The sequence below is a fragment of the Silurus meridionalis genome, chromosome 6, assembly GCF_014805685.1.
Source record: "Silurus meridionalis isolate SWU-2019-XX chromosome 6, ASM1480568v1, whole genome shotgun sequence".
Lineage (NCBI taxonomy): Eukaryota > Metazoa > Chordata > Actinopteri > Siluriformes > Siluridae > Silurus > Silurus meridionalis.
Window position 1 is genome coordinate 29,680,558 of NC_060889.1, and position 27,205 is coordinate 29,707,762.

Here is a 27,205-nt window from a genome sequence, read left to right on the forward strand (position 1 = left end):
AACTCTTGCCGTGTGGTCTGCTGGAGTCGGATGTAATCCAGGGACAATAAGTTAGAAAGAAGAATAGATGGGAGAGCCGGCAGGCTAGGGTTAGCATTTAGCCTAGCATGGACATCAGCCACTTGCCCTGCTTCCGCTTCCTCTTTTTTTTATTGGTTTATTTTTTTTATTGGATTGGTTGCATGATTCCTGTACCGTAACAGCGTCTGGTGGTCGTACACATGAACACATCCATGTATTGTAAAAAAGTCAGGCTAAATATAGTAAAAGCACCATTTTTGGATCCGGAGAGGCCGCTGCGAGCTACTGCCGCACCGCCATCTTGGTCAACTACGACTTGGTCAAACAACGGTTTATCATATTTTTATTTACTTATTTATTTTTCCGATTTACAAATTAAACCTGATACCATCTGGCATTAAACATGACTAATGTCAAATAAAGGAGTGTAAAAGTCAAAAGTCTATCTATCCCTCTCTATCTTTCTCTCTCTCTCTCTCTCTCTCTCTCTCTCTCTATCTGCCTCTGTCTCTCTGTGTGAGTGAGATCACAGGAAGTGGTTAGACTTTAACACACATCGCTGCTCTGCCACTTTTGTCAGTCATTAGAGAGACAAAATGGAGCTCAGTCCACTACCTGTGATACTCTGTGAGTAAATGTGTCTTCATTAGAAATCAGTGTAACTGCTTTCAGTAACTATAATAGTTCAGCATGTAAGAGTACAATCAGAGTAAATTTAAAAATGGAGTTTAAATAAGGTTATGAGTGTAAACAAGTCTGTATAGTTTGTATTGTTGATCTGCTGAAATGAAATGACTGGATGGTGTTTGTATAAATCATCAATAGAAGTTCTTGCTGTGATTAACTGCATTGTTTTTAGCTGCTGTGGTGAGAATCTGCTTGGTCTTTACTGAAGACTTAAAAAAAACATGATTCCATTAAGTTGACTTTCTGAGGAAATATGTTGATCTACACATGATTTTTTGTTACTTTTATGTTTAGTGCAGAGAAACATCTCAGTACAACAAATTCAAACTTATACACAATAATATCACACAAATGCAAAATAATAGTGCACAAATACCAGAACAAACACTTCTCATTAGTGTTATTAATAGAGGCCTGGTAGCAGAGAGCAATTTGTGTGTGGTTTAGTTTCTGTCTGTTTAATAATGTGAGTATGTGAGCGTGGCGGAGGTGCGAATTTGGATGTGTGAAAGCAAGAACTAACTTAAAGTTTTACTGTTGATGTATTTGAGGCACCACAAAGTTGGCCAAAAAGATTATTATGAATTGCAAAAGTGTCAACAGAAGGCTTTGAGATTCTCTCCCCTGCTTATATCTAATTGCTGCAGATTTTTCTGCTTTGAGTACATGTTCTCATTGTATCTTCATCAAAGTATAAATAAATGCTGAACTCTGCACAGAATCGGTGTTCTGATGTTTATCTTCTGCTCAGAGACACTCTCTATTTTCTATTATAATGCAGTGGTGCAAATTCAGCAGTGAAGAGCAGGAAGAAGTGTCAATGTGTCAAAGCAATAACTAACTTTTAATTCATTACCTGGTGATCTACTGTGTAAACTGAATTGTTCCTGAATTGTTCACATGACATATTCACTTCACTGATTACTTTCTTTGTCTTTAAATCCACAGACAATTTGCAAAAATTATTCAGCCAGATATGAGCTGGCATTTCTAACTTCTCTTTTTCTGTTAACATGGTGATGTGTGTTCAGCAGAAGGGGAGGGCGTGGGTATGTGTGAAAGAGATAATGCACTCAAAATGAATACACTGGACTAATATACCTGCACTTTTTCTTCTGATAAAGTCTATCGCAAATTGTTTCTTCATTTAAAAATAAAGTGAATATCCCAAGTTAATTATGATTGAATTTGTGTTCAGTAGTGTTTATTTGATGGCATTGTGGTTTATCTTCTTTTTTAAATCATGTTTTCAGCAGTGAAGTAGAGAAGGAATGTGTTGAAGCAGTAACTAACTTTTAAACTGCAAATAAAACTGCAACACACTTATTGTGATATTCAAAGGCAAAACTTAACCAAGCTGAAAATATTAGCTGGCTGCATGGAAACGGGAGGTGGTAGCTCAGTGGTTAAGCCATTGGACTTTGGAGAAGGTCATGAGTTCAAATCGAAGCACCACCAAGCAACCACTGCTGGGTCCTTGAACAAAGCCCTTAACCCTCAACTGCTCAGTTGCATGTTGCACTGAGATTCCTTTTCTTTGTTAACAGGAGGGGTCTTTAGTTGTTGTGGACCATCCACCACAATACTTTGTGTGTTTGTATAATTTGTATTTTCCTACTTCTGACCAGGAAAAGTCAAGTCAAGTTTATTTATATAGCACTTTTCACAACAGACATTGTCTCAAAGCAGCTTTAGAGAAATCAACATCAAGGTGAATGGTGTGCATTTATCTCTGATGAGCAGCCATAGCAACTGTGGCAAAGAAACCTTCAGAGGAACCAGACTCTAAAGGGGAACCCATCCTCATTTGGGTGACATCAAGAGTGTGATCATAAATCTTTCAACAATCCAGAACACTGGAGAGTGAGAACTAACATGAGCACTGGAATGTAAGATTACAAGTAATGTTCTTTCTACAGTTTTACACAGTCATTGTGGTTATAAAACTAGGAGCTACTGAGCAACTCATAAAATAGGTCAACATTTGTGATCATCAAAGGTCCAACACCAGCTTCTCCATGCCAGAGCCTTTAAACAGTCAAGGAGGTACGTCTATAGATGTTTCGGGATGTTTGTGGAGTCAGCATCTACTTCTTTAAAGGTCCATAATCTTCATGAGGTGGGATGTGACTGGGGCTGGAGCAACCTCAGGATGCCTCAGGATGGGTAGAGAACGATAAGCAGTGGATAGAAATTAGCATAGCTGCTGTTAACAGCACAAGTTGATAATGTGCATGTGATCAGATGTACTGGAGCACAAGATTATGATATGTGATGTGTGTTATGTGTAGGCTTTGCTAAAAAGATACTTTTTTAATCTGCACTTAAACTGGGAGAGTGTGTCTGAGCCATAAACACTGTCAGGAAGACTATTCCAAAGTTTAGGAGCTAAATGTGAAAATGTTCTAACACCTTTAGTCGACTTTGCTATTCTAGGAACTACTAGAAGTCTGAAGTTTTGAGATCTCAGAGCAGACTGGGCAGACACACTCTTGTCTGAAATCCTAGACATAAATGGGAGATTTGAAATAGGTTTGTAATTTGATAGTGTGTTTGAATCCAAATTAGTTTTTTTTAATGAGGGGCTTAAAAACTGCTAACATAAGGGGTTTAGGGATGTGACCTAAAGAGAGTGAGGAGGTAATAATATTCAGAAGAGGCTCACTGGCTGTATGTATCACTTATTTCAATAGATTAGTTGGAATGGGATCTAACTGACATGTTGTTTATTTAGCTTTGGTAATAACATCATACAGCTCTTCCTGTCCTATACATGTAAAGCAGTGTAGTTGTGGAGTTTTAGGTGAGATTGGGTCAGGAGATGCTGTCAGAGGTTGGACCTCCACAGCTGTTTTCTAATACTATATATTTTTTCAGTTTCATATATGCAATTCTAAATACCTCCAATTTAGTTTTCCTCCATTTTTTTTCCAGATTATGTGCTGTTCGGAACAATAGTCCTACCAGGTCGATAACATGGTGAAACACGGCTAATCTGCTCTACTGGTAGTGTGTACAATATGGGGTAATGGTCTGTGATGTCATCACTCTGAGGTAAAATATCTACAACAGTGACGTCTGCTCCGTGGGATATTATTAAGTCTAGTGTGTGATTAAAATGATGAGTTGGTCTGGTGATGTTTTGTTTAACCCCAAAGGCGTTTAATCCACAAATGATAGTCCTAGGGCATCGTTTACATCATCTACATGAATATTAAAATCTCCTACAAGCAGCACTTTATCAAAATTGATCAAGAGGTCTGAAAGAAAACAAGAAAACTCGAAGAAAATCAGCGTAGGGCCCTGGGGGTCTGTACACGGTGGCCAGAGCAAGAGATAGTAGGGGTTTCCTATGTATGTCTGAAAGTACATCTTTAAGAACAAGCACTTCAAATGATTTTAACCTGAATCCAAATTTTTGACTAACATTTAGAAGAGTACTATAAATGGTTGCTATTTGTTGTATATTCAACAAATATACAACGTAGTTGTAAATTGCATGATGTCTTACCAGTCAGATGATGTGAAGCATCCTAGAGATGTTGTCTGATAGCACTGCTGCTCCAACTCTGCTGGGGTGCAGGCAGTCAGGGTGGAAGAACTCCGGACATTCCAAGAAAAAATTAAAATTATCAACAAAGAGAAGTTTGTGCTCTCGTCAACATGACTGTAAGAATTAATTTAGTGCAAAATATCTACTAAACTCCTCAATACCTCGCTGGTAAGTGGGAAGAGGTCCTGACACTATGATCCTCATTGTGGGCAATGTCTCCACCAGGATCCTGAAATCCATCTTTAAGATCTCCATTTGCCTTAGCCTGGTGTCGTTCGCTCCGACATGGAGAACAGAATCGCAGGAACCTGTGCAGTGACATTGAGAACATGAGCACCAGGAAAACAGTGAGTATGCACCTTGCCTTTGGCTCCGGTAGCGCAGACATGCCGGACGATGAAATCTCCACGAATCGCGGTTTCGTGTTCCGTCTTGCAGAGAGGGGGCGGTTCTCGGTCGAGATCTCGAAGGCCGATGGTGGTGGCAGGGGAGACGTCCTCGTGGGCTTTGGGGCTTAACTCACGTCTTACGCAGCTGCAGCATCTAGGGTCCGTGGTGCACCGGTGCCGGAGTGAATGATGCCTGGGCGGGCCGCGTTGTAGGTGCGCTGAGCCTACAATAGTAAATAAAGTTAAGATAAAGTGTGAGGCAATGAATGTAGTCAACACTAGTGGTAGTCAACTTAACAAGCTACATGTACTAGTCAGGAAGGCAAAAAACAATTTAGGATTATTTCAGCAGGGGAAAAAAAGATAGATAGATAAATAGTAAAGTTTAGTTTGAAAACGCCAACAGAAATACAAACACGTAACCCACGGCAAACAAGTCAAACACAGGGAAGCTATGTCACAGGAAGCTACGTGTGAGGGAAGCTACCTAACAGGAAGCATCTCCTGCATAGTCCATTGTGTGCACCTTCCCCCACTGTTATACGTCACCCAATGCTTCTTCAAATATATGTATTTGTCACTGCCATTTCCAACCTTTTTACAAAATCGACCACCATCTGCCCTTTCAACTTCCTTTTCTTAAAGCCATACCTACCCATCACCTCCTCATTACCTCTGTTCCTTTCAACCAACATGGCTATTGAAGTCTTCTCCAATCACCAATAATTCATTACTATTTACACTCTCAATTTTCTTTCTCCTCCATTTCACAACCCACTTGTGGAGCATAGGGACTGATTACATTTATAATCACCCTTCAACTTCCAGCATCAAGTTCATCACACTATTAGAAACTCTCTTTACCTCCAGTACACTCTTGCTGTTCTCTTCCTTCAGGATTACACCTACACCATTTTTCCATTCAAACCATGATAGAACGGTTTAAACCACCTCCAATATTGCTGGCCTTACTCCCTTTCCAGTTGGTCTCAAAGACAGTGTTTTTATATTATGAAGTTTCATCTCCTTGTCCTCAAACAACATCAGAAACAAAAACATCAGGAATCTATGCTGCAACATGTCTACAATTACCAGTGCCTTTTACAAATCAATAGTGCAAGCAACTATCACCCTATTATTACCAGTGAGAAGCTATGAGGCTTTGATTACAGTGGAAGCCAGACTGTGAGACAAAAACCTTGCTTACTGATGCTACTGTACCTGTACAATGAGGTGCCATAAAAGAGATGTAAAAAGAGATGTAAACCTCGGTTATAAGGTCATGGTTTGGTACAAATTTGGTACAGTAAGGGGGATAAAATGCAAAACATAAAATTGATTATTAACCCAGTTTCATTATTATTATTAACATTTTGAACAACAAGAGTTTCAATAAGAGTTTCTAAAGAGTAATAAAACTAAGAACTAGCCCATGTGGGGAATATAATTCTCCCATATCTCGTTAGAATCCTGCACTCATTGGCTACATTTTCCATTAATCATTTTGTTTCCATTATGCTAGTGGCTGAAAAATAAAAGGTTTGAAATAACAGATGGTTCATAACAAAACGTTACCACACCTGCATATATAGTGGATGCTCATGCCCAAGATTCCGCCATTCTTTTCCCTTTTTTTTAGTGGGTGGTCTCATTTGTTTTGTAACACTAAATCCTACCGGCCATATTTGTTTTTTACCACTAAGATGTTGTTTTTCATGTGAAAGTTATTTCAAAACAGATTACAACACTATTGTTTGGTTGAAGCAAAAATGCTTTACGGCATGTTGTTCAGTGGAGCCTCATCTTTCCTAATAAACCAGGATTAGCAGCAGTGGATGTGTTTGTGACTCTTTTATACAATAATAGTGTAAGTATTCAAAAATGGCGCCGCTGTGTTTGGCCTGCCACTTGCTCCTCTGTTTTTTCATGTTTATTTTTGCTACTGTCTCATCGTTTATTGTGTATGATCGCACCACGCTGCTGGAACTGGTTTTTACAACTAATCTCCTCTTAAACACCCAGTCATTTAGACCACCACCGCCACTGTTGAAATTAATTCCTCCTTTCCTGAGATGCCCTGTCTGTTTGCTGCCAGACAGGAAGCGCCGCAGGAGGCGCAGTCGGAGAGGCGGGTTACATGCCAGGCTGAGGACTCACCTGGATTCTCCGTCTCCGAGGCGTAAAGATAGGATTTGGCAATGCAAGAAGATCGCGGGAATGCTACCGATGGCTCCGGCCGGTTGGCTCCAACACTGGTGTTCCATTTCAGTGTCCTCGCCGCGTTGAAACATCCACCCGGGGTTGTGTCCAAGAAAACCTCCGTCCAATTCCTCGTGTGACATCGTCGCCTGTCAACTCGTCCACGCTCCGCATGGCACTTTGTAACACCAGATCACTCAACAACAAAACATTTGTCCTCAATGATGTCATCTCCTCTCACAATCTGGATCTGTTTTTCCTCACCGAAACCTGGCTTCCTCCAGATGACGTCAGTGCCTTTTCGGAAATCCTCCCCTCTGGTTACCTAAACACGCCGTGGCAAACGGGTAGGGGTGGGGGGGATAGCCACTATACACAGACAGTCCCTGAAGTGCCGCCAGCTGTCCAATAGAGGGTATTCCAGCTTTGAGGTACAAGTATTTGTGCTCGCTCTACCCTGTCCGATCTTATGTGCAGTAATTTACCGGCCGCCCAAATCAAACAAGGATTTTTTAATTGAGTTCTCAGAGCTTCTGTCAGAGTTTCTAGCAAAGTTTGACAATGTTCTAATTTGTGGTGACTTTAACATTCATGTTTGCTGCCCCTCTGATAAACTTGCTAATGATTTTAAGGCACTTTTAGACTCATGAGATCTGGCTCAGTCCATTTCCTGTCCCACCCATAGGTTAGGTCACACTCTTGAACTTATTATCTCTCGTGGGGTGATTGTGTCAGATTGTGAGGTCAAGGATATTCCCATCTCTGACCATTCTCTTATACGGTTTGACATTTGTGCTGTTTCGCCTGCACCAACGTCTACTGCCCCTCATCATCATCGCATTATTACCTCATCTACAGTTGATGATTTTGTCGCTGCCTTCTCTGTTTCCGATCTCGCCTCTACTACTGAATTGACATCACCTCTTTGCCTGGACCATTTCCTCGCCTTCTTCCATACCATCTGCTCCCAGATTATGGACTCTGTTGCGCCCTACAAGGTGAAGTCGACCAATAGTCCATTGGACCCCTGGCTCAATGATACAACTCGGGCCCTCAGGCGCCGGTGTAGACAGGCTGAGCAAAGATGGAAGAAGGATAGGCTGCAGGTGTCGCTAGAGACAGTCTTGCCACCTTCCAGAGTGCACTGAAGGAAGCTAAAGGACAGTACTTTTCTGCTCTCATCAACAGTAATAGCCACCGCCCTGGAATTTTATTCAGCACTATCAATTCTGTCATAAATCCGGTGTCTGTCGTATTGAATGACGTTTCTGGAAACAAATGCAATGCATTCAGACAACATTTGTTGGACAAGATTTTGTCTGTTAGGCAAACCATTACACAAGTCCCCGCTGTTGCCATGTCTACTTGTGCGGCCCAATGTGTGCTAGAGAACTTTGATGCTGTTACTCTGGTGGACCTCAGGAAAGCTGTCCACGAGTTGAAGCCCACCACCTGCCCTCTAGACGCTGTTCCTGCCAGGATTTTGAAGGAGGCTGTTGACATCATAGGTCCCATTCTTGTCTCCTTCATAAACAGCAGCTTTAGCATGGGTACTGTTCCCGCTGCTTTCAAACACGCTATTGTTAGACCGCTGCTCAAGAAACCCAACCTTGATCGCTCCATACTATCTAACTACCGCCCTATATCTAACCTGTCATTTCTGTCTAAGTTGATGGAGAAGCTTGTTTTCGCCCAGCTTTAGTCTCACCTTCAACTGCACGGCATTGGTGATACATTTCAGTCCGGTTTCAGGTCGAGACATAGCACTTAATCAGCGTTATTAAGGGTCCATAATGACATTCTTGGAGCCTTGGATGGTAAAAGCTCTGTGGTTTTGGTGTTACTGGACCTTACTGCTGCATTTGACACCGTGGATCACGCCATCCTCATCTGCTGTCTTCAACATGTTGTTGGTCTGCAGGGTGCAGTACTAAATTGGTTCTCTTCATACCTTCAACAGAACTTTTTCAGTAATGCTGGATGATCATTCTTCCTCGGTTGCTCCTCTGTCATCTGGTGTGCCCCAAGGATCTATTCTTGGTCCTATTCTGTTCTCAATCTATATGCTGCCACTTGGTCAACTCATCTCCAATCATAATGTTCAATTTCATTTCTATGCTGACGACCTCCAGATCTATCTTCCTGTGATTCAGAGTAAGCGTTCTGCATTGGACCCTCTCCACAGATGCCTTCAGGATGTTAAACAGTGGCTTTCCCAGAACTTCCTTCATCCAAATGAAGAAAAGACTGAGTACATCTTGTTTAGCTCGGACTTACCCAGCAGTTCTCTGAGTTTTGGTCCTCTTACACCTCAGTTTGCACCTACAGTGCGTAACCTGGGTGTTATTTTTGACCAAAGTGTGCACTTCGATAAGCAGATCAGTGCAGTAGTGAAGGCGAGCTTTAATCAGCTAAGGCTCCTCAGCAAGGTCAAATCATTCTTGTCCAAAGCTGACCTTGAAAAAGCTATACATGCCTTCATCAGCTCGAGGACTGACTATTGTAATGCCCTTTACACTGTACTTAACCAATCACTTTTAAATTGGCTTCAAATGGTAAAAAACGCGGCAGCTAGTCTTCTCACCAACACCTCCAAATGCTCCCACATCCCTGTCCTCCGCTCGCTTCCTTGGCTTCCGGTGCGGTTTAGGGTGGAGTATAAGGTCCTGCTGTTTGTGTTCAAGGCAATCAATGATCTGGCCCCGCCATACCTCGCTGAATTATTAAAGGTCTACCAACCAGCCAGAACTCTCCGCTCCTCTGGACTTACCTCTCTGGTTGTTCCTAAATGCAAGTATAAAAAGTTTGGAGGCCGGTCATTTGCTGTCCAGGGACCAACGCTGTGGAACGCACTTCCAGCACACATATGATGCGTCACTGAGCTGAGTATTTTTAAATCGCAGTTGAAAACTCATTTATTCAGACAAGCTTTTAACACATAGCCCTGATTCAACTGCTATTTTATGTTCATTGTGTCTTATTTTTTATTTTAATTTATTTCTTAAGTATTCATTTATTTTTTAATATATTACTTTTAAATAAAATTGTTATTTTATTTTTAATATTTATTTTTTGCTTTACTGGAAAGTGCCTTGTGCTCCTGTTGGTGGTTGTAATGCGCTTTATAAATAAAGTTTGATTGATTGATTGATTGAAGTACTGCATTTTTTGCTTGAGGCCTGGACTTTTAGAATGATATATATAGTTAATCATGGTTACACTTCTCCCTTTTTATTAAATCTATTGTTAAACATTAACACCTGAGAACAATGGAATATCGGCCATGCGGACGAGATGCTGAAGGCTAAGGCTAATCTTAACTGTTCTACTTGTTTCAGAACACTTTAAAAAAATGTCTTTATTCCTCCATCCTTCATTTATTTACTCCCTTAATATGTGGAATTGTTAAGAACTTCTTCTTTTAAGAGAAATTCTTGAATCTGGACATAAAAATGTCAAAGAATCCATAGTGCTAGAATTAGCGCTAGCAACTTCCTGGTTAACGGTTAACGCTAGCAATTCATGCGCAAAACAACTCGTATTTTCTGTATGAAGTAAGTAGCCACAGTTACACTATGGTAACTCTAGTGTCTTTTTTATACACCTGGCATTGTTTTATGTGTTTTCAAGTTTAATAATAATAATAAAGAAATGCACATAAAGTTCAATGCGGAGACTAAACAAACTTGTGGTCTGCCTCTAAATATGTTTAATCAATGCCGCAAACCATGCTGCCACCCTTTATCATCATTGCCCAGTTTATTGCTCACTCCATTCAAGATTCGTGGAGAGGGGGACAGACTCGGCACCTGGTTGATTGGGAGGGATATGGATTCGAGGAACAGTGCTGGGTTAACATGGATCCTTCACTCTTAGAGAAGTTGCATAGGGACCACCACAACACCAGTGGAAGCCATCACACAAATATTAAATTCTTCCAGGTCACCTGTGTTTAGCATTTTGAGCCAGGCTCTCAATAGCATTATTGTGAAGTATTGTAATTTCACTGCTTACCAAGTAATTAATTTTCTAGGTTTCTTTATCTGCTGACTTTGATCTGTTCCCTCTACTACATTCTCCTCTTTGCTAAGTATTTTGGATCTGTTTTTCCCACAGACTGATTTAGCTGTGTTTTGAATCTTTCTGCCTGCTTTAATTATGGTTTTGAATTACAGTTTTGATGTATATCTCTGTGTTTTTAAAATTTAAAAAAAAATGTATATGGATTCCACACCGTCTGCTTCCGCCTCAACCTCAGAGGACTCAACTGTCAGAGTGACAGAGGAAGTGATGAGGCTTTAACACACACCAAAGCTCTATCAGTCAGTCATTAGAGTGACATGCTGAAGCTCGAGTCCACTTCCTGTGATGCTTTGTGAATAAATGTTCTCTTTGTGTCTCATCACAGTAAGTGTTGGTGTATAAAGTTGTTCATCTGCAATCTGAATGTAATGAGTGATGAGTTTAAGTGATATAGCATGACAGCTAATTTGTTTATGCTAGGTGTAAGTTCATATTAATAACATTTGCTGATTATTTTACATTATTGTTCAAATCAAAGATATTAAGTAGAATTATTATTTTTCCTTGCACTAGGTGGTAGTTTAGATTTTTTTTAATGCAAATGAACCCTGAGAGTTTTATGCGTTGATTCCATTAATAGACTAAATTTTAATGTTTACATGTTTTCTGTGTCCTTTTCAGTGTTGGTTTCACATATAACAGTGGCTCATGCTCAAGGTGATTTATTTCTTTATTTCTATTGAGCTAAGAAGGTGGTGTAGAATTGATCAATTTAATAGTAGCTTATTGATTACAATTCAGTTTGTGCTCTTGGTAAATTCACAAATAAATAAAAAATGGTTGCTCTTTTTTTGCATTTTATTACAAGCAAAACTTGAATTTCTCCTCTTCTTTAAGACATTAAAACAAGTTTAAATCTTGATCTATTATAAAACTTATTTACTCATGTTCATAAATTGCAACATACAAAAACCAGGTGACACGGTGATGCAAGTGTATATTCTTGCACTTATGAACAGATGACAAAACCAAACAATGACATATTTTACAAATTATGATTAAAGCAAAGTCAATGGCTGTGTATCTGGTTGGACAATGTAACATGATTAAAAAGTGAAAGCAAAGACGTTTGAGGCCTTTTAATTGCTGAATGCTGTGCATTTGTTAAGTACCCGAATGCAGGACACCGACAGATGTATTATATACAGTCTTTAATAAGCAATTTGCGGGCAGAGAGAAAACACAGAATATCCAAACTTGAGCGCACAAAAACACGTCTGAAATCTTTGACACACGTGGTCATGGAGTCCAAGGAAGAATGAGAGAACAGAGAGCATGGCAAACCTTGAAAACAGAAAGAGAAGGCAGAGTCCATATATAGTCCATAGTCTGAGAGGCAGCAAAGAACAAACAAACTGAATCCAATGGTACAGCCTGAGTCTGAGAAAACCGAAAGTAGGAAATTCACGAGGGACCCGATTGGCTGGAAGATCTTAAACGAGCAGGGATCCGACGAGACAAAATTTCTATATATGTTTTACTTGCACCTGGACATCAAACGTGTACCAAATGTACAACATATTCTTTTAATTATTTATTCAATATATTTTATTTTGATGTGGTCATATGTTTAAATATAGGGAATCAACTGCTAAAGTGAAAAGTAGCTCTGACACCATTATTTCATACCAACAGCTAAACCCACTCTGAGAGTAAATCCTCGGAGCTCCATCTACAGCGGAGACACCATCACTCTTAGCTGTGAGCTGCAGGGGACAACTGCATGGGAGTTTTTCTATTATAATATTAATCAAGGCTTACATTTTCCAGTGAACAGTAAACAAGCAAATTTATTTAAAGTGACAGTCAATTATGCAGGAGAAACTGTGTACCAGTGTCGTGCACGCACAAGAGACATTCCCAAACATACCGACTACTACTACAACAACAACTACTACTTCACAGAGCACAGTGAGCCTGTCAAGATTACAATAGGAGGTATGTCATGATTAAAACATTTTTGAACAGACTTCAAAACAAGACACATTTCACATATTTCATTACAATTATTGCAATACCAAGTTATTATTTAATGTTTTCAATAATATTAAAATAAATATATATATATTTTACATTTATTTTATATAACAGAAGCAAAGTGCATATATTCTTCTTATTCTTTTGGCTTCTCCCATTAAGGGTTGCCACGGCCGATTATCCGTCTCCATACCCCCCTGTCCTCTACATCTGCCTCGTTCAAACCAACTACCTGCATGTCTTTCTTTACCACATCCAAGAATCTCCTTCTTGGTCTCTTACTCTTTTCCTCCTTCCTAGTGTATCCATCCTCAGTATTCTTCTACTGATATACCCCATGTCCATCCTTTGCACATGTCCAAACCATCTCAATCGGGCCTCTCTCAATTTCTCCCCAAAACATCCTACATGCGCTGTCCCTCTAATAAACTAATTTCTAATCCTGTCCATTGTCTTCACTCCCAATGAAAATCTCAACATCTTCAACTCTGCTACCTCCAGCTCCACCTCCTGTCTTTTACTCGATGCCACTGTCTCTAAACTATGCAAAATCTCAGGTCTTACCACAGTGTTATAAACCTTCCCTTTCACTCTTGCAGATACTCTTCTATCACAAATCACTCCTATCACTCTTCTCCACCCACTTCACCCTGCCTGCACTCTTTTCTTCACTTCTCTAACACACTCTCCATTACTTTGCACTGTTGACCCCAGGTACCTGAACTCCTCCACCCACACCACCTCTTCTCCCTGCAACCACACCACTCCATTGCCCTCCCTCTCATTCACACAAATGTACTCTGTCTTACACCTACTGACTTTCATTCCCCGTCTCTCCAGCACATACCTCCACCACCCCAGGCTCTTCTCCACCTGCTCACTACTCTCACCACAAATCACAATATCATAGTATATCATAGTCCACAGAGAATCCTGTCTGACCTCGTCCATCAACCTGTCCATCACCACTGCTAACAGAAAAGGGCTTAGATCCGAACATTGATGCAATCCAACCTCCACCTTAAACCAGTCTGTCATTCCTACTGCACACGTTACTGCTGTCACATTGTCCTCATACATGTCCTGCACCACCCTCACAAACTTCTCTGACACACCTGACTTCCTCATACAATACCACAACTCCTCTCTCGGCACCCTGTCCTATGCTTTCTCTAAACCCCCAACCACACAATGAAACTCATTTTGACCTTCTCTATAATTCTCAATCAACATTCTCATAGCAAATAATACATCTGCAGTGATCTTCCTCAGCATACTGTTGCTCACAGATGGTCACCTCTTCCCTCAGCCTGGCTTCCACTACTCTTTCCCATAACTTCATGGTGTGACTGATCAACTTCATTTCCCTGTAGTTACTGCAGGTCTGCACATCTCCCTTATTCTAAAAAAATCGGTACCAGCAAACCCCTTCTCCATTCCGCAGGCATCCTCTCACCTTCCAAAATCTTGTTAAACAATCTTGTTAAAAACTCCACAGCCATCTGCCCTAAACATCTCCATGCTTCTACTGGTATGTTATCTGGTCAAACTGACTTCCCACTCTTCATCCTCTTAATCGCTGCTCTCAATTCCTCCTTACTAATGCTATCCCCTGCTTTACCATCCCCACATCATTCAACCTTCTCTCTCTCTCATTTTCCACATTCATCAGCTGCTCAAAATACTCCCTCCACCTTCTCAACACACTCTCCTGACTAGTCAACACATTTCCATCTCCATCCTTTATTGCTCTAACTTGCAGCACATCATTCCCTGCTCGGTCCCTCTGCCTGCCCAATCGGTATAAATGCTTTTCTATTTCCTTTAGTGTCCAACTTTTCATACAGCTCCTAATATGCCTTTTCATTGGCTTTTGCCACATCCCTCTTTGCCTCTGGCCACATCTCCTTGTACTCCTATCTACTTTTCTCATCACTTTGTCGATCCCAATTCTGTTTCGCCAACCTCTTTCTCCTTATTCTGTCCTGCCCTTCCTCATTCCATCACCATGTCTCTTTGTTTTCCTTTCTTTTTCCAGATGTCACACCAAGTACCTCTATGGCAGTCTCCCTTATCACTTCTGTGGTAGTTGTTCAATCATCCAGCACCTCCTCACCACCACCAAGCCCCTGTCTGACCTCTTCCCTGAATCTCACACTTCAGTCTTCCTCCTTCAGTTTCCAACATCTTATTCTTCTTTCAGTTCTCTCTCTCTCTCTCTTCTTCTTCTTCACCCCTAAAACGATCCTACAGACCACCATCCGATGCTGTCTAGCTACACTGTCCCCTGCCAACACCCTACAGTCTCCAATCTCCTACATAGAACATAGTCCACCTGTGTGCACCTTCCTCCACTCATATGTCACCATATGCTCTTCCTTCTTTTTAAAATAAGTATTTACCACGGCAATTTTCATCATTCTAGCAAAATCAACCACCATCTGCCCTTCCACATTCCTCTCTTTAGAACCATACCTACCCATCACCTCCTCATCACCTCTATTTCCTTTACCAACATGGCCATTGACGGCTGAGCCTGAACACACAACATATCTACCCTTCTATGCTCCATCATATCAGCTACAACTCTCCCTTTAACAGTCATAGTACCAACATTTAATGTACCAACCCTAACCTACATTCTCCTACACCTCTCCTTTCCCTGCTGTTTCTGTAGATGTCGTTCTCCTCTTCTTCTCCTCTTTCGGCCAACAGTAGCCTAATTTCCAACAGTACCCTGTTGGCTGACAATACCTGTGGTGGTTGTTGATAACCCGGGCCTCGACCGATCCTGTATGAAAGCTAAGGTAGCGCTCAGTGTACTCTACGGGACCATTAGTGAACTACAAAACACACACCCGGACTGATTGTTTATCGTCGCCGGAGATTTCAACCATGCCAATCTCAGGTCTTTGCTCCCTAAATGTAATCAGAATGTGGACTTTGCAACCAGAGGAGAAAACATGCTGGATGTTTTTACACAAACATCCGGGGCATACCACCCTCCTGCCATCAGGAAAGCGGTTCCGACGATTTCTAGCCATCACATCCAGACTGTGCAACAGTTTCTTCCCCAAGCCATCCTCCTTAATACACAAAACTAAACTGAAACTCACAGACACACAACTGTCTGTGACTGATCTGTACAACCCGGACTCAAACACACAGTCGTACTCACTTCACATGCCCATGTCTTCAGCACCACTCACATCACTTCATTACTACAAACTGTTTACATGCCGTTTTTGCAAATCTTTTTTGGATTGCTGCTATTGCCCAACATTTTGTTTACATTTTTGTTAATTACTATGTTCACTTTACTCTTTTACACACTGTGGTGTGCAACATACAACAGGTTTACTGGTGGCGCTATTTTGTGTTTTGTGTATTTGTCTTACACTGGCTTGTGGTGTCACTTACTGTCCTGTATTGTCTTGCACTGTCTTGTGTTGTCTTTACACTGATTGCACAAGTTTGCACACGATGCACTACATGTGGCGATGACACTTACTAGTCTTAGCTCTGTGTTTTCTGTGATTGTTGTTGTATGTAGCACCAGGGTTCAGGAGGAACGTTGTTTTATTTCACTGTGTACTGCGTACACTATATATGTTTGAAATGACAATAAAAGTTTCTTGACTTGACTTCTTCTTGACAAATTTATTATTATAGATTTAATGCTTTTTTTTTAATGAAAATGTGTCTATTTGGCAGTACAGCTTCACACAGAATCAGTGGTGTGGAAGTGTCTCACACCTGTAGAGGAGTGGATGTTTACACTCTTTAATCTTTAGTGATAATGTTACCCTGTAAGATGTGGGTGTGAGTTGGGTTCTTTGACACATTAGACATAATTATACATTTTAAGATATTTTCCATCACTGTATAACTACTGATTATCTGTGCAGAAGGAAGACCACAGACAGTACTGAGTGTATCTCCACAAAACTGGCTGACTGAGGGGGCCTCAGTGACTCTAAGCTGTAAGGTTACAGACTCCTCTACAGACTGGACATTCAGCTGGTACACAAGTGTTCCCTACAGAGACGGTGTAACTGCAGTACAAAATAGTAATGGCTACGTCATGTATGTGGAGCTTCTCTCAGACAGCAGCAGAGGATCTGGAGGCTACTACACTTTCAGTCCCTCTGCTCTTTATCACACAGGATTTTATGTGTGTAGAGGAGAGAGAGGAGAACCAGTCAGTCATACACTGTACAGCAATCCAGAGCCTCTATGGATCTCTGGTGAGGGAAATTATCTTATGTTTTTTTTTTTTATAATATCAGAGAAATAAATATATAATATATGTATACATATATAATATTTATTATTTCTTTATCAATACATATAAGGTGGTAAAATTACAGAAATTCAGCTTACCTTTTATAACAGTGATAAGTAATGCCATGGTTCTCAGCTGATGTGATCCCTGATCATGTGCACCTATTACTATTTTCACCTTAAACAATGTTTGAATTGATATCCTCTATTTTACCCTCTATCTATTTATGCCTTTGCAGCAATTTCAAAATATTTTATGTTTTCCCTAGTTTTGATTTTGTTTCTTATATTTAACCTTCAGTGTTTTTATTCATTTCATATTTATTTGTATAGAGCTTTTACCTATTGACATTGTCTCAAAGAAGCTTTACACAAATAATGCAATAAGAATAAAAAATATTGCCGTAAGTTTGTCTCTAATGAGCAAGCCGGTGGCGAATGTGGCAAGTAAAAACTCCCCGAGATGGCATAAGGAAGAAACATTGAAAGGAACCAAACTTAAGAGGGAACTAATGAAAACCTCAACATCTTCAGCTCAGCTACCTCCAGCACCACCTCCTGTCTTTTACTCATTGCCACTGTCTCTAAACCATACAACATCTCAGGTCTCACCACAGTCCTATAAAATTTCCCTTTCACTCTCACAGATACTCTTCTATCACAAATCACTCCTGCTATCACTCTTAGCCCACCCACTCCACCCTGCCTGCACTCTTTTCTTCACTTCTCAAACACTCTCCATTTCTTTGCCCTGTTAACCCCAGGTACCTGAACTCCTCCACATTCTCCACCTCTTCTCCCTGCAACCACTCCACTGCCCTCCCTCTCATTCACACACATGTACTTTGTCTTACTCTTACTGACTTTCATTCACCATCTCTCCAGCACGTACCTCCAACCCCTTCAGGCTCTTCTCCACCTGTTTCCTACTCTCACCACTAATCACAATATTATCCACAAACATCATAGTCCACAGAGACTTCTGCCTGACCTCATCCTTCAACCTGTCCATCACCATTGCAAACAGGAAAGGTCTCAGAGCTGATCCTTGATGCAATCCAACCTCCACCTTGAACCAGACTGTTGTTCCTACTGCACACTTGACTGCTGTCACATTGTCCTCATACATGTCCTGCAAAACCCCTAACAAACTTTTCTGACACACCTGACTTCCTCATACAATACCACAACTACTCTCTCGGCACCCTGTCGTACACTTTCTCTAAAAACTCCACTGCCATCTCTACTAAACATCTCCATACTTCTATTAATATGTCATCTGGTCTTACCAATTTTCCACTCTTCATCTTAATAGCTGCTCTCACCTCTTTCTTACTAATCCTATTCACTGCCAACTTCACCATCTCCACAGCATCCAGCCTTCTCTCCCTCCACTTTCACATCACACTCTCCTTGCTAGTCAACACATTTCCATCTCCATCCTTTATTGCTACAAGCACATCCTTCTTAGCTCGGTTCCTGTGCCTGGCCAAATGGTACAAAGATTGTGGAAATATGACTATTTCTATTTTTATTGAATAAAATTAATATTAAATCAAGAGTGTGTCACCACCATGAGTGACATTCTGATTAATTACTACTGAATCTAAAATAGACACAACTGCTGTTTTAAAGGAGTTTTTCTGATGAATATTAAAGTCACCAACTATTAATGCATTGTCTAAAGAAGTAGCTAGATTTGGAAGAAAATCAGAATAAGGCCCTGGGTTTCTATAAATAATAGTTATTGGAATTGACTAACTAGAATTTATTTCTAATCTAGATCTAATATTCAACAGACCTTTCTTAAATCAGAGTTTTTGGGTGTGCATTCAATCTTATTTAATTTCATCTTATTTAAGTTGCATAAACAGACTTTCTGAGAAGTTCAAAATTTTGGTTTTGTTCTGGAGCCTGTTTGTCTGCTCCCTTGCCTTGGCTCTGGATAGTCAATAGTTATGCCCCATTTTGTGGACTGTGGTTTTGATTTTCAAATTAATAGACATCATTCTGAACACACATATACTTGTATCCTCTGCACATATTTTTATTTGTATTTTTCTGTGTTTAAGGTGAATCTCCTCCAGTGTCTCTGATAATCAGTCCCAGCAGAACTCAACACTTTACTGATGACTCTCTCTCACTGAGCTGTGAGGACCAGAGTAACTCTACTGGATGGAAATTTAAACGATACACACACACTAAGAGAGTGTTCTCTTGTTCACTTTGGGGATCAGGAGAACCTACATGTATCATCAGTCTTCTATCCAAATCCTACACTGAAGTTTACTGGTGTGAGTCTGAATCTGGAGAAAACAGTAATCCTGTCAACATCACAGTTCATGGTGAGTCTTTATGTAGTGTTTTAGAGGAAAAAGGAAATGTTTTTTTAACAGAATATTCAGAACACCAGGAGTTTAAAATTCAGCAAACTGTTCAAGACAACATGGATTTTTTTTCCTCAGTACATTATGTGTAAATATTAGTCTGAGTATGGATTTGTGTAAGCCATTTTCCAGACTGACTACAAGTTCAATTATGCTCTCGCTGTTAATGATGATATGTTAAATTACTAACTGTGTAATAATTAATCAATAACTTCAAAGAACCTTTTATGGTGATTACTGCTGTGTGCAGTGAATTCATGGTAAATGTTATGTTTAATGTTGTGGTATTTAAATTGTGTCTGTAATGTAAAGTGCATTATGGCAACCTGTTTTATATAATTAGCTTCATCATTAAAAATAAATGCAAAATGCAGTGTTTAACCTCCACTCATAAGCAGTTATAGATGATGTGCACAAACCATGTAGTTGAGTTAAAGTAGAGATACACAAAATATTACTCCAATTAAACAAAAAACTCTCCCTTTAAACTTTCACTTGAGTAAAAGTGCAAACATATCTATCTATCTATCTATCTATCTATCTATCTATCTATCTATCTATCTATCTATCTATCTATCTATCTATCTATCTATCTATCTATCTATCTATCTAATGTAATTTTCTGTGTTCTAGATGGTGATGTGATCCTGGAGATTCCTCTTTATCCTGTGACTGAGGGACATCCTCTGACTCTACACTGTTTATTTCGCAACAGAACCCGCCTAAATCCCCAAGCTGATTTCTATAAAGATGGATCAGTCATCCAGAACCAGACTACAGGAGAGATGATCATCCATAAAGTCTCAAAATCAGATGAAGGTTTCTACCACTGTAAACACCCAGAGAGAGGAGAGTCACCGAAAAGCTGGATCTCAGTCAGACGTAATAAATAATTTGTATATTCATTTAACTGTGACTTAATAATTAGAATTTCTATATAATGTAGCCTATAGTGTAACTGTAACTGGTTCCTGGACTTCCTGACTGGGAGACCTCAGTTTCTGGACTAGAAACAGCATATCCAGCACCAGCACACTGAGCACTGGGGCACCTCAGGGCTGTGTTCTCAGTCCACTGCTCTGGAAGTGTCTCACACCTGTAGAGGAGTGGATGTTTACACTCTTTAATCTTTAGTGATACTGTTACACTGCAAGACGTGGGTGTGAGTTTGGTTTGTTGACACATTAGACATAATTATACATTCTAAGATATTTTTCATCACTGTATAACTACTGATTATCTGTGCAGAAGGAAGACCACAGACAGTACTGAGTGTATCTCCACAGAACTGGCTGACTGAAGGAGACTCAGTGACTCTAAGCTGTGAGGTTACAGACTCCTCTACAGACTGGACATTCAGCTGGTACACAGTTGTTCCCTACAGAGACGGTGTAACTCAAATAAAAAATACTGACTATGTCATGTATGTGGAGCTTCTCTCAGACAGCAGCAGAGGATCTGGAGGCTCCTACACTCTCAGTCCTTCTGCTCTTCATCACACAGGAGTTTATGTGTGTAGAGGAGAGAGAGGAGAACCAGCCTTTCATACACTGTACAGCAATCCACAGCCTCTATGGATCTCTGGTGAGGAGAATTAACTGATGTGTTTTTCTTTTTTTTATAGTATCAAAGAAATAAATATATAAAATATAAATATAAGAAGAGATTTATGTATTGTTTCTTTATCAATACATATAAGGTGGTTAAATGACATAAATTCAGCTTCCCCTTTTGTAACAGTGATAAGTAATGTCATTGTCAGGGAGCACCCTGTGTCTTCACCCGCACATGCCCTGCCCGCACGGAGCTGCTTGCCTGATTACTAACACGGCACACCTGACTTCCATTACCCACACACACATATAAGCCACTCATGTTCACCCACACTTTGTCCGTTATTGTTTTCCACAAGTCACGCTGTCTGCACCGTGATTCTCTGCTGCTGCCAGCTCCGCGCTTTCCCCAGCGCGGTCCTGTGGATTCTTCACACGAACTGCCATTATCTCTCTCAGGAATATACAGCTTAACTACCTATGTGTGTAATTCCTGCCTCTTTTTGTTTCATTAAAGAACTTTGTGTGTGCATACTTTGGCTTTCGCCTCATTCTCTGCATCACAGTCATGGTTCTCAGCTGATGTGATCTCTGATTATTTGCACCTATTTCTGTCTTCACATTAAACAATGTTTGAATTGATACCCTCTGTTTTACCCCTTTATTGTTTTATGTATAGAGCTTTTTCCAATTGACATTGTCTCAAAGAAGCATTACATAGATAATGCAGTAAGAATGAAAAATATTGTTTTCATAGTTGTAAGTTTTTCTCTAATGAGCAAGCCAGTGACGAATGGTGCAAGTAAAAACTCCCCGAGATGGCATAAGGAAGAAACATTGAAAGGAACTAAACTTAAGAGGGAACTAATGAAAACCAATGAAAACCTCAACATCTTCAGCTCTGCTACCTCCAGCACCACCTCCTGTCTTTTACTCAATGCCACTGTCTCTAAACCATACAACATCTCAGGTCTCACCACAGTCCTATAAAATTTCCCTTTCACTCTTACAGATACTCTTCTATCACAAATCACTCCTGCTATCACTCTTCCCCACTCCACCCTGCCTGCACTCTTTTCCTCAATTCCCTAACACACTCTCCATTACTTTGCACTGTTGACCCCAGGTACCTGAACTCCTCCACCTTCTCCACCTCTTCTCCCTGCAACCGCAACACTCCACTGCCCTCCCTCTCATTCACACACATGTACTCTGTCTTACTCCTACTGACTTTCATTCCCCTTCTCTCCAGCGCGTACCTCCACCTCTCCAGGCTCGTCTCAACCTGCTCCCTACTCTCACCACAAATCACAATATCATCCACAAACATCATAGTCCATGGAGACTCAACCTGTCAATCACCACTGCAAACAGGAAAGGTCTCAGAGCTGATCCTTGATGCAATCCAACCTCCACCTTGAATCAGACTTTTGTTCCTACTGCACACTTCACTGCTGTCACGTTGTCTTCATACATGTCCTGCACCACCCTCACATACTCTCTGACACACCTGACTTCCTTATACAATACCACAACTCTGTCGTACACTTTAAATCCACAAACACACAATGCCACTCCTTCTGACCATCTCTTTCAACATTTTCAAAGCGAATTTAGCATCTATGGTGCTTCTGCTCTGCATGAAACCATACTGTTTCACACAGGTGGTCACCTCTTCTCTCAGCCTGGCTTCCACTTCTCTTTCCCACAACTTCATGGTGTGACTGATCAACTTTATTCCTCTGTAGTTAATGCAGGTCTGCACATCTCACTCATTTTTAAAGATAGCAGCACACTCAGGCATCCTCTCACCTTCCAGAATCTTGTTAACTTATCTGGTTAAAAACTCCACTGCCATCTCTACAAAACATCTCCATACTTCTATCGGTATGTCATCTGGTCTTATCAACTTTCCACTCTTCATCTTCTTAATAGCTGCTCTCACCTCCTCCTTACTAATCCTATCCACTGCCAGCTTCACCATCTTCACATCATCCAGCCTTCTCTCCCTCCACTTTCACATCACACTATTTTAGCAATTCTTTATTGCTACAAGCACATCCTTCTTAGCTCGGTTCCTCTGCCTGGCCAAATGATACAAAGATTGTGGAAATATGACTATTTTTTTTTTTCATTGAATCCAATTAATATTAAATCAAGAGTGTGTCACCACCATGAGTGGACCTATAACATTCTGATTAATTACAACTGAATCTATAATGGACACAACTGCTGTTTTAAAGAAGTTTTTCTGATTATCAAAAAGAATATTAAAGTCACCAACTATTAATGCATTCTCTAAAGAAGTAACTAGATTCGGGAGAAAATAAGAATAGGGCCCTGGGTCTTATAAATAATAGTTAATGGAATTGACTGACTAGACTTGTTTTCCAATCTAGAACTAATATTAAACAGACCTTTCTTAAATCAAAGTTTTTGGGTGTGCATTCAGTCTTAATTAATTTCATGTTAATCAAGTTGCATAAACAGACTTTCTGAGAAGTTCTACATTTTGTTTTCTTTCTGGAGCCAGTTTTTATGCTCCCTTGCCTTGGCTCTGGATAGTCACTGGTTATGCCCCATGTTATGGACTGTGGTTTTGATTATCAAATTAATAGACATCTTTCTGTATGTATGTATATGTATATGTATATGTATACCTCTGCCCATTTCTATTTGTATTTTTCTGTGTTTAAGGTGAATCTCCTCCAGTGTCTCTGATCATCAGTCCCAGCAGAACTCAACACTTTACTGATGACTCTCTCTCACTGAGCTGTGAGGACCAGAGTAACTCTACTGGATGGAAATTTAAACAATACACACACACTAAGAGAGTGTTCTCTTGTTCAATTTGGGGATCAGGAGAACCTACATGTAACATCAGTCTTCTCTCCACATCCTACACTGGAGTTTACTGGTGTGAGTCTGAATCTGGAGAAAACAGTAATCCTGTCAACATCACAGTTCATGGTGAGTCTTTATGTAATGTTTTAGAGGAAAAAGGAAATGTTTTTTAACAAAATATTCAGAACACCGGAGTTTACAATTCAGCAAACTGTTCAAGACAACATGGATTTTTTTTCCTCAGTACATTATGTGTAAATATTAGTCTGAGTATGGATTTGTGTAAGCCATTTTCCAGACTGACTACAAGTTCAATTATGCTCTCGCTGTTAATGATGATATGTTAAATTACTAACTGTGTAATAATTAATCAATAACTTCAAAGAACCTTTTATGGTGATTACTGCTGTGTGCAGTGAATTCATGGTAAATGTTATGTTTAATGTTGTGGTATTTAAATTGTGTCTGTAATGTAAAGTGCATTATGGCAACCTGTTTTATATAATTAGCTTCATCATTAAAAATAAATGCAAAATGCAGTGTTTAACCTCCACTCATAAGCAGTTATAGATGATGTGCACAAACCATGTAGTTGAGTTAAAGTAGAGATACACAAAATATTACTCCAATTAAACAAAAAACTCTCCCTTTAAACTTTCACTTGAGTAAAAGTGCAAACATATCTATCTATCTATCTATCTATCTATCTATCTATCTATCTATCTATCTATCTATCTATCTATCTATCTATCTATCTATCTATCTATCTATCTAATGTAATTTTTTTTGTGTTCTAGATGGTGATGTGATCCTGGAGATTCCTCTTTATCCTGTGACTGAGGGACATCCTCTGACTCTACACTGTTTATTTCGCAACAGAAACCACCTAAATCCCCAAGCTGATTTCTATAAAGATGGATCAGTCGTCCAGAACCAGACTACAGGAGAGATGATCATCCATAAAGTCTCAAAATCAGATGAAGGTTTCTACCACTGTAAACACCCAGAGAGAGGAGAGTCACCGAGAAGCTGGATCTCAGTCAGACGTGAGAAATCATTTGTATATTCATTTAACTGTGACTTAATAAGTTGAACTAAGTATCTCTATATAATGTAACCTATAGTGTGTAGTTTATGTAATTCTGTTCACATGCTATGCTACTCCTGTGCCCAGAAATAAACATTGTTACTTTTACTGGAGTTTGAGTTAAAACACATTCAGTTCAGCATTAATAAAATGTTGTTATAATTATTATTGTATTCTGTATCAGGTCCATCACATTTAGAAGCTCCATATTCAGTGCTCATGCTGATCAGTAGTGTAGTGACGGCATCTCCATATCTGCTGATCACCATCATTCTGCTGGTCAAATGTTACAGAGCTCGAGGTAAGAACTCTTTCAGTATCTCTACATTTCACATTACTACTTTCATTTAACCAAAACTAACTGTGTTTAGGATGAGATCAAATGCTGTTTGTTAGTTTTATTCTGTCATAAACACCTGGAATACACTTTAAAATTAAATCAATGCCATTGTACATTTCTTTAACAGCTCACACTGATGAAGACAGAATTGAGAATGCAGTCATAGAGGAGTGAACAAAGTTAATCTATAAAAAGACGATGCATGTATTATCAAATGATTTCTTTATTGCTTATTGTGTGGATTTTACCATAATAATGATTTTTAATTACATGCTGTTATTTGCTCTGCATCTTATAAATATCCTCATTGTTCTGTCTGGATTTGTTTAGTTAAAGCCTGCAAACCTCCTCATGAGGTGAAAGTGACCATGTGAGTAGACTGTAATAAAGCCGACATTCTGCTTATGCAAAACAGTACAAATGTGTGGAAATACTTATCATGAAATATATTGTTTAAGATAAAATGTTGATGGATTGTCTGAAGTTTGAGTTTTGCTTCTGCTAAATACCATCTGACATGTGGGATATAAATGTGTCTGCTGTTGGAGTGAGTTCAATCCCAACATGGTGACCTGCACATTCAAACCTGTAGTGAAGCTTATACAAACACAGAAATCTGCACAAAAGTGTTGTCCAGAAAATGTTGTGTTGTGTGCTAGAACATGCACTAGTGAGATTTGCTTCATATCCAGAGAGTGAATATGGTTTCAGTTGCAGGATTTGAGAATGAAAATGTCCAGTGTAGGTTGTATTTTCTGTAAAGGTGACTGCAGTCAGAGCGGTTGGTGAGAAGCTCAGTGTTACTGGAGTTAAAGGAAGTTAAACATAAAAACAAGTTCATTGACTGATCTGAATTATGGTGTGGAACTAATATTGTGTTTTGTGTCTCCTCAGTATAAGTTCTATATATCAATACTGTATATGTACTGCTGTGTTCACTAAACCTGGTAGAAATAATTTATCATATGAAATACAAGTAATATACTGAGAAAACTTTTATGCCTTTGTCAATATGAACATGTTTACCATTAAAAAAGATTATATAATTATATAATGATGTAATTGTGCCAATTTATATATATATATATATATATATATATATATATATATATATATATATATATATATATATATATATATATATATATATATAATTAACCAGGACAAAGTCTACTCTATCTCTACTGTTCTGATTCATGTATTAAACCCATTGTCTTATAGTGTCTCTTGTCTACTGATTTCATTTTGGAATTTTCCTCATGGGATTAATATAGTGGTCTCTTCTAAGTAGATCCCTGGATCCTGTCTTATTCAGTGTAAGTAGAGGATCCCACTACAGTAAAGTTCAGGAGTAGATCAAACAGAAGTGTTATTTCTCTTACTACATGTCTACAGACGGCTACACTGATATACAAGTCTAAGATCCTTGTAAAGTGAAATGCAAAGATGAATTTTTAAACTCTGCTAGATAACTTTGTTATCACTGCATTTTTTTCCAGTCTTGCATTGAAATTCAAAAGTCTGATTTATGGGTGCGTAAATGACACTTTAAACTCTGGACTCACACAGCACAGTGCCCTTTATATTTTGTACCACACCATACCGCACACGGACACTTTACACCACACCATTCCGCACACGGCCACTTATGGACATTTTACACCACACTATACCACACACGGCCACTTATGGACATTTTACACCACACTATACCACACACGGCCACTTATGGACATTTTACACCACACTATACCGCACACAGACACTTTATGGACACTTTACACCACAGCATACCGCACAT

General features: G+C 39.6%; 1 protein-coding gene across 1 annotated transcript; it reads left to right on the plus strand.

Annotated features, from left to right (window-relative positions):
* Positions 1-620: 620 nt before the first annotated feature.
* Positions 621-26,463, plus strand: LOC124387374 (putative high affinity immunoglobulin gamma Fc receptor IC). Its single transcript, XM_046851704.1, has 8 exons — positions 621-648; positions 11,554-11,589; positions 12,568-12,870; positions 16,818-17,156; positions 23,831-24,103; positions 24,775-25,023; positions 25,249-25,365; positions 25,532-26,463. The coding sequence occupies exons 4-8, from the start codon at positions 16,994-16,996 to the stop codon at positions 25,576-25,578; spliced, it is 849 nt and encodes a 282-aa protein (XP_046707660.1). The 5' UTR covers positions 621-648; positions 11,554-11,589; positions 12,568-12,870; positions 16,818-16,993; the 3' UTR covers positions 25,579-26,463.
* Positions 26,464-27,205: the final 742 nt, after the last annotated feature.

What these genes read in the sequence shown, in the direction of transcription:
- LOC124387374 (XM_046851704.1), top strand. Translation starts at nt 16,994, where the DNA reads ATGTATGTGGAGCTTCTCTCAGACAGCAGCAGAGGATCTGGAGGCTAC. An exon ending in AGAGCCTCTATGGATCTCTG is followed by an intron (nt 17,157 to 23,830) that starts GTGAGGGAAATT and finishes TCTGTGTTTAAG; the next exon opens with GTGAATCTCCTCCAGTGTCT. An exon ending in AAGCTGGATCTCAGTCAGAC is followed by an intron (nt 25,024 to 25,248) that starts GTGAGAAATCAT and finishes ATTCTGTATCAG; the next exon opens with GTCCATCACATTTAGAAGCT.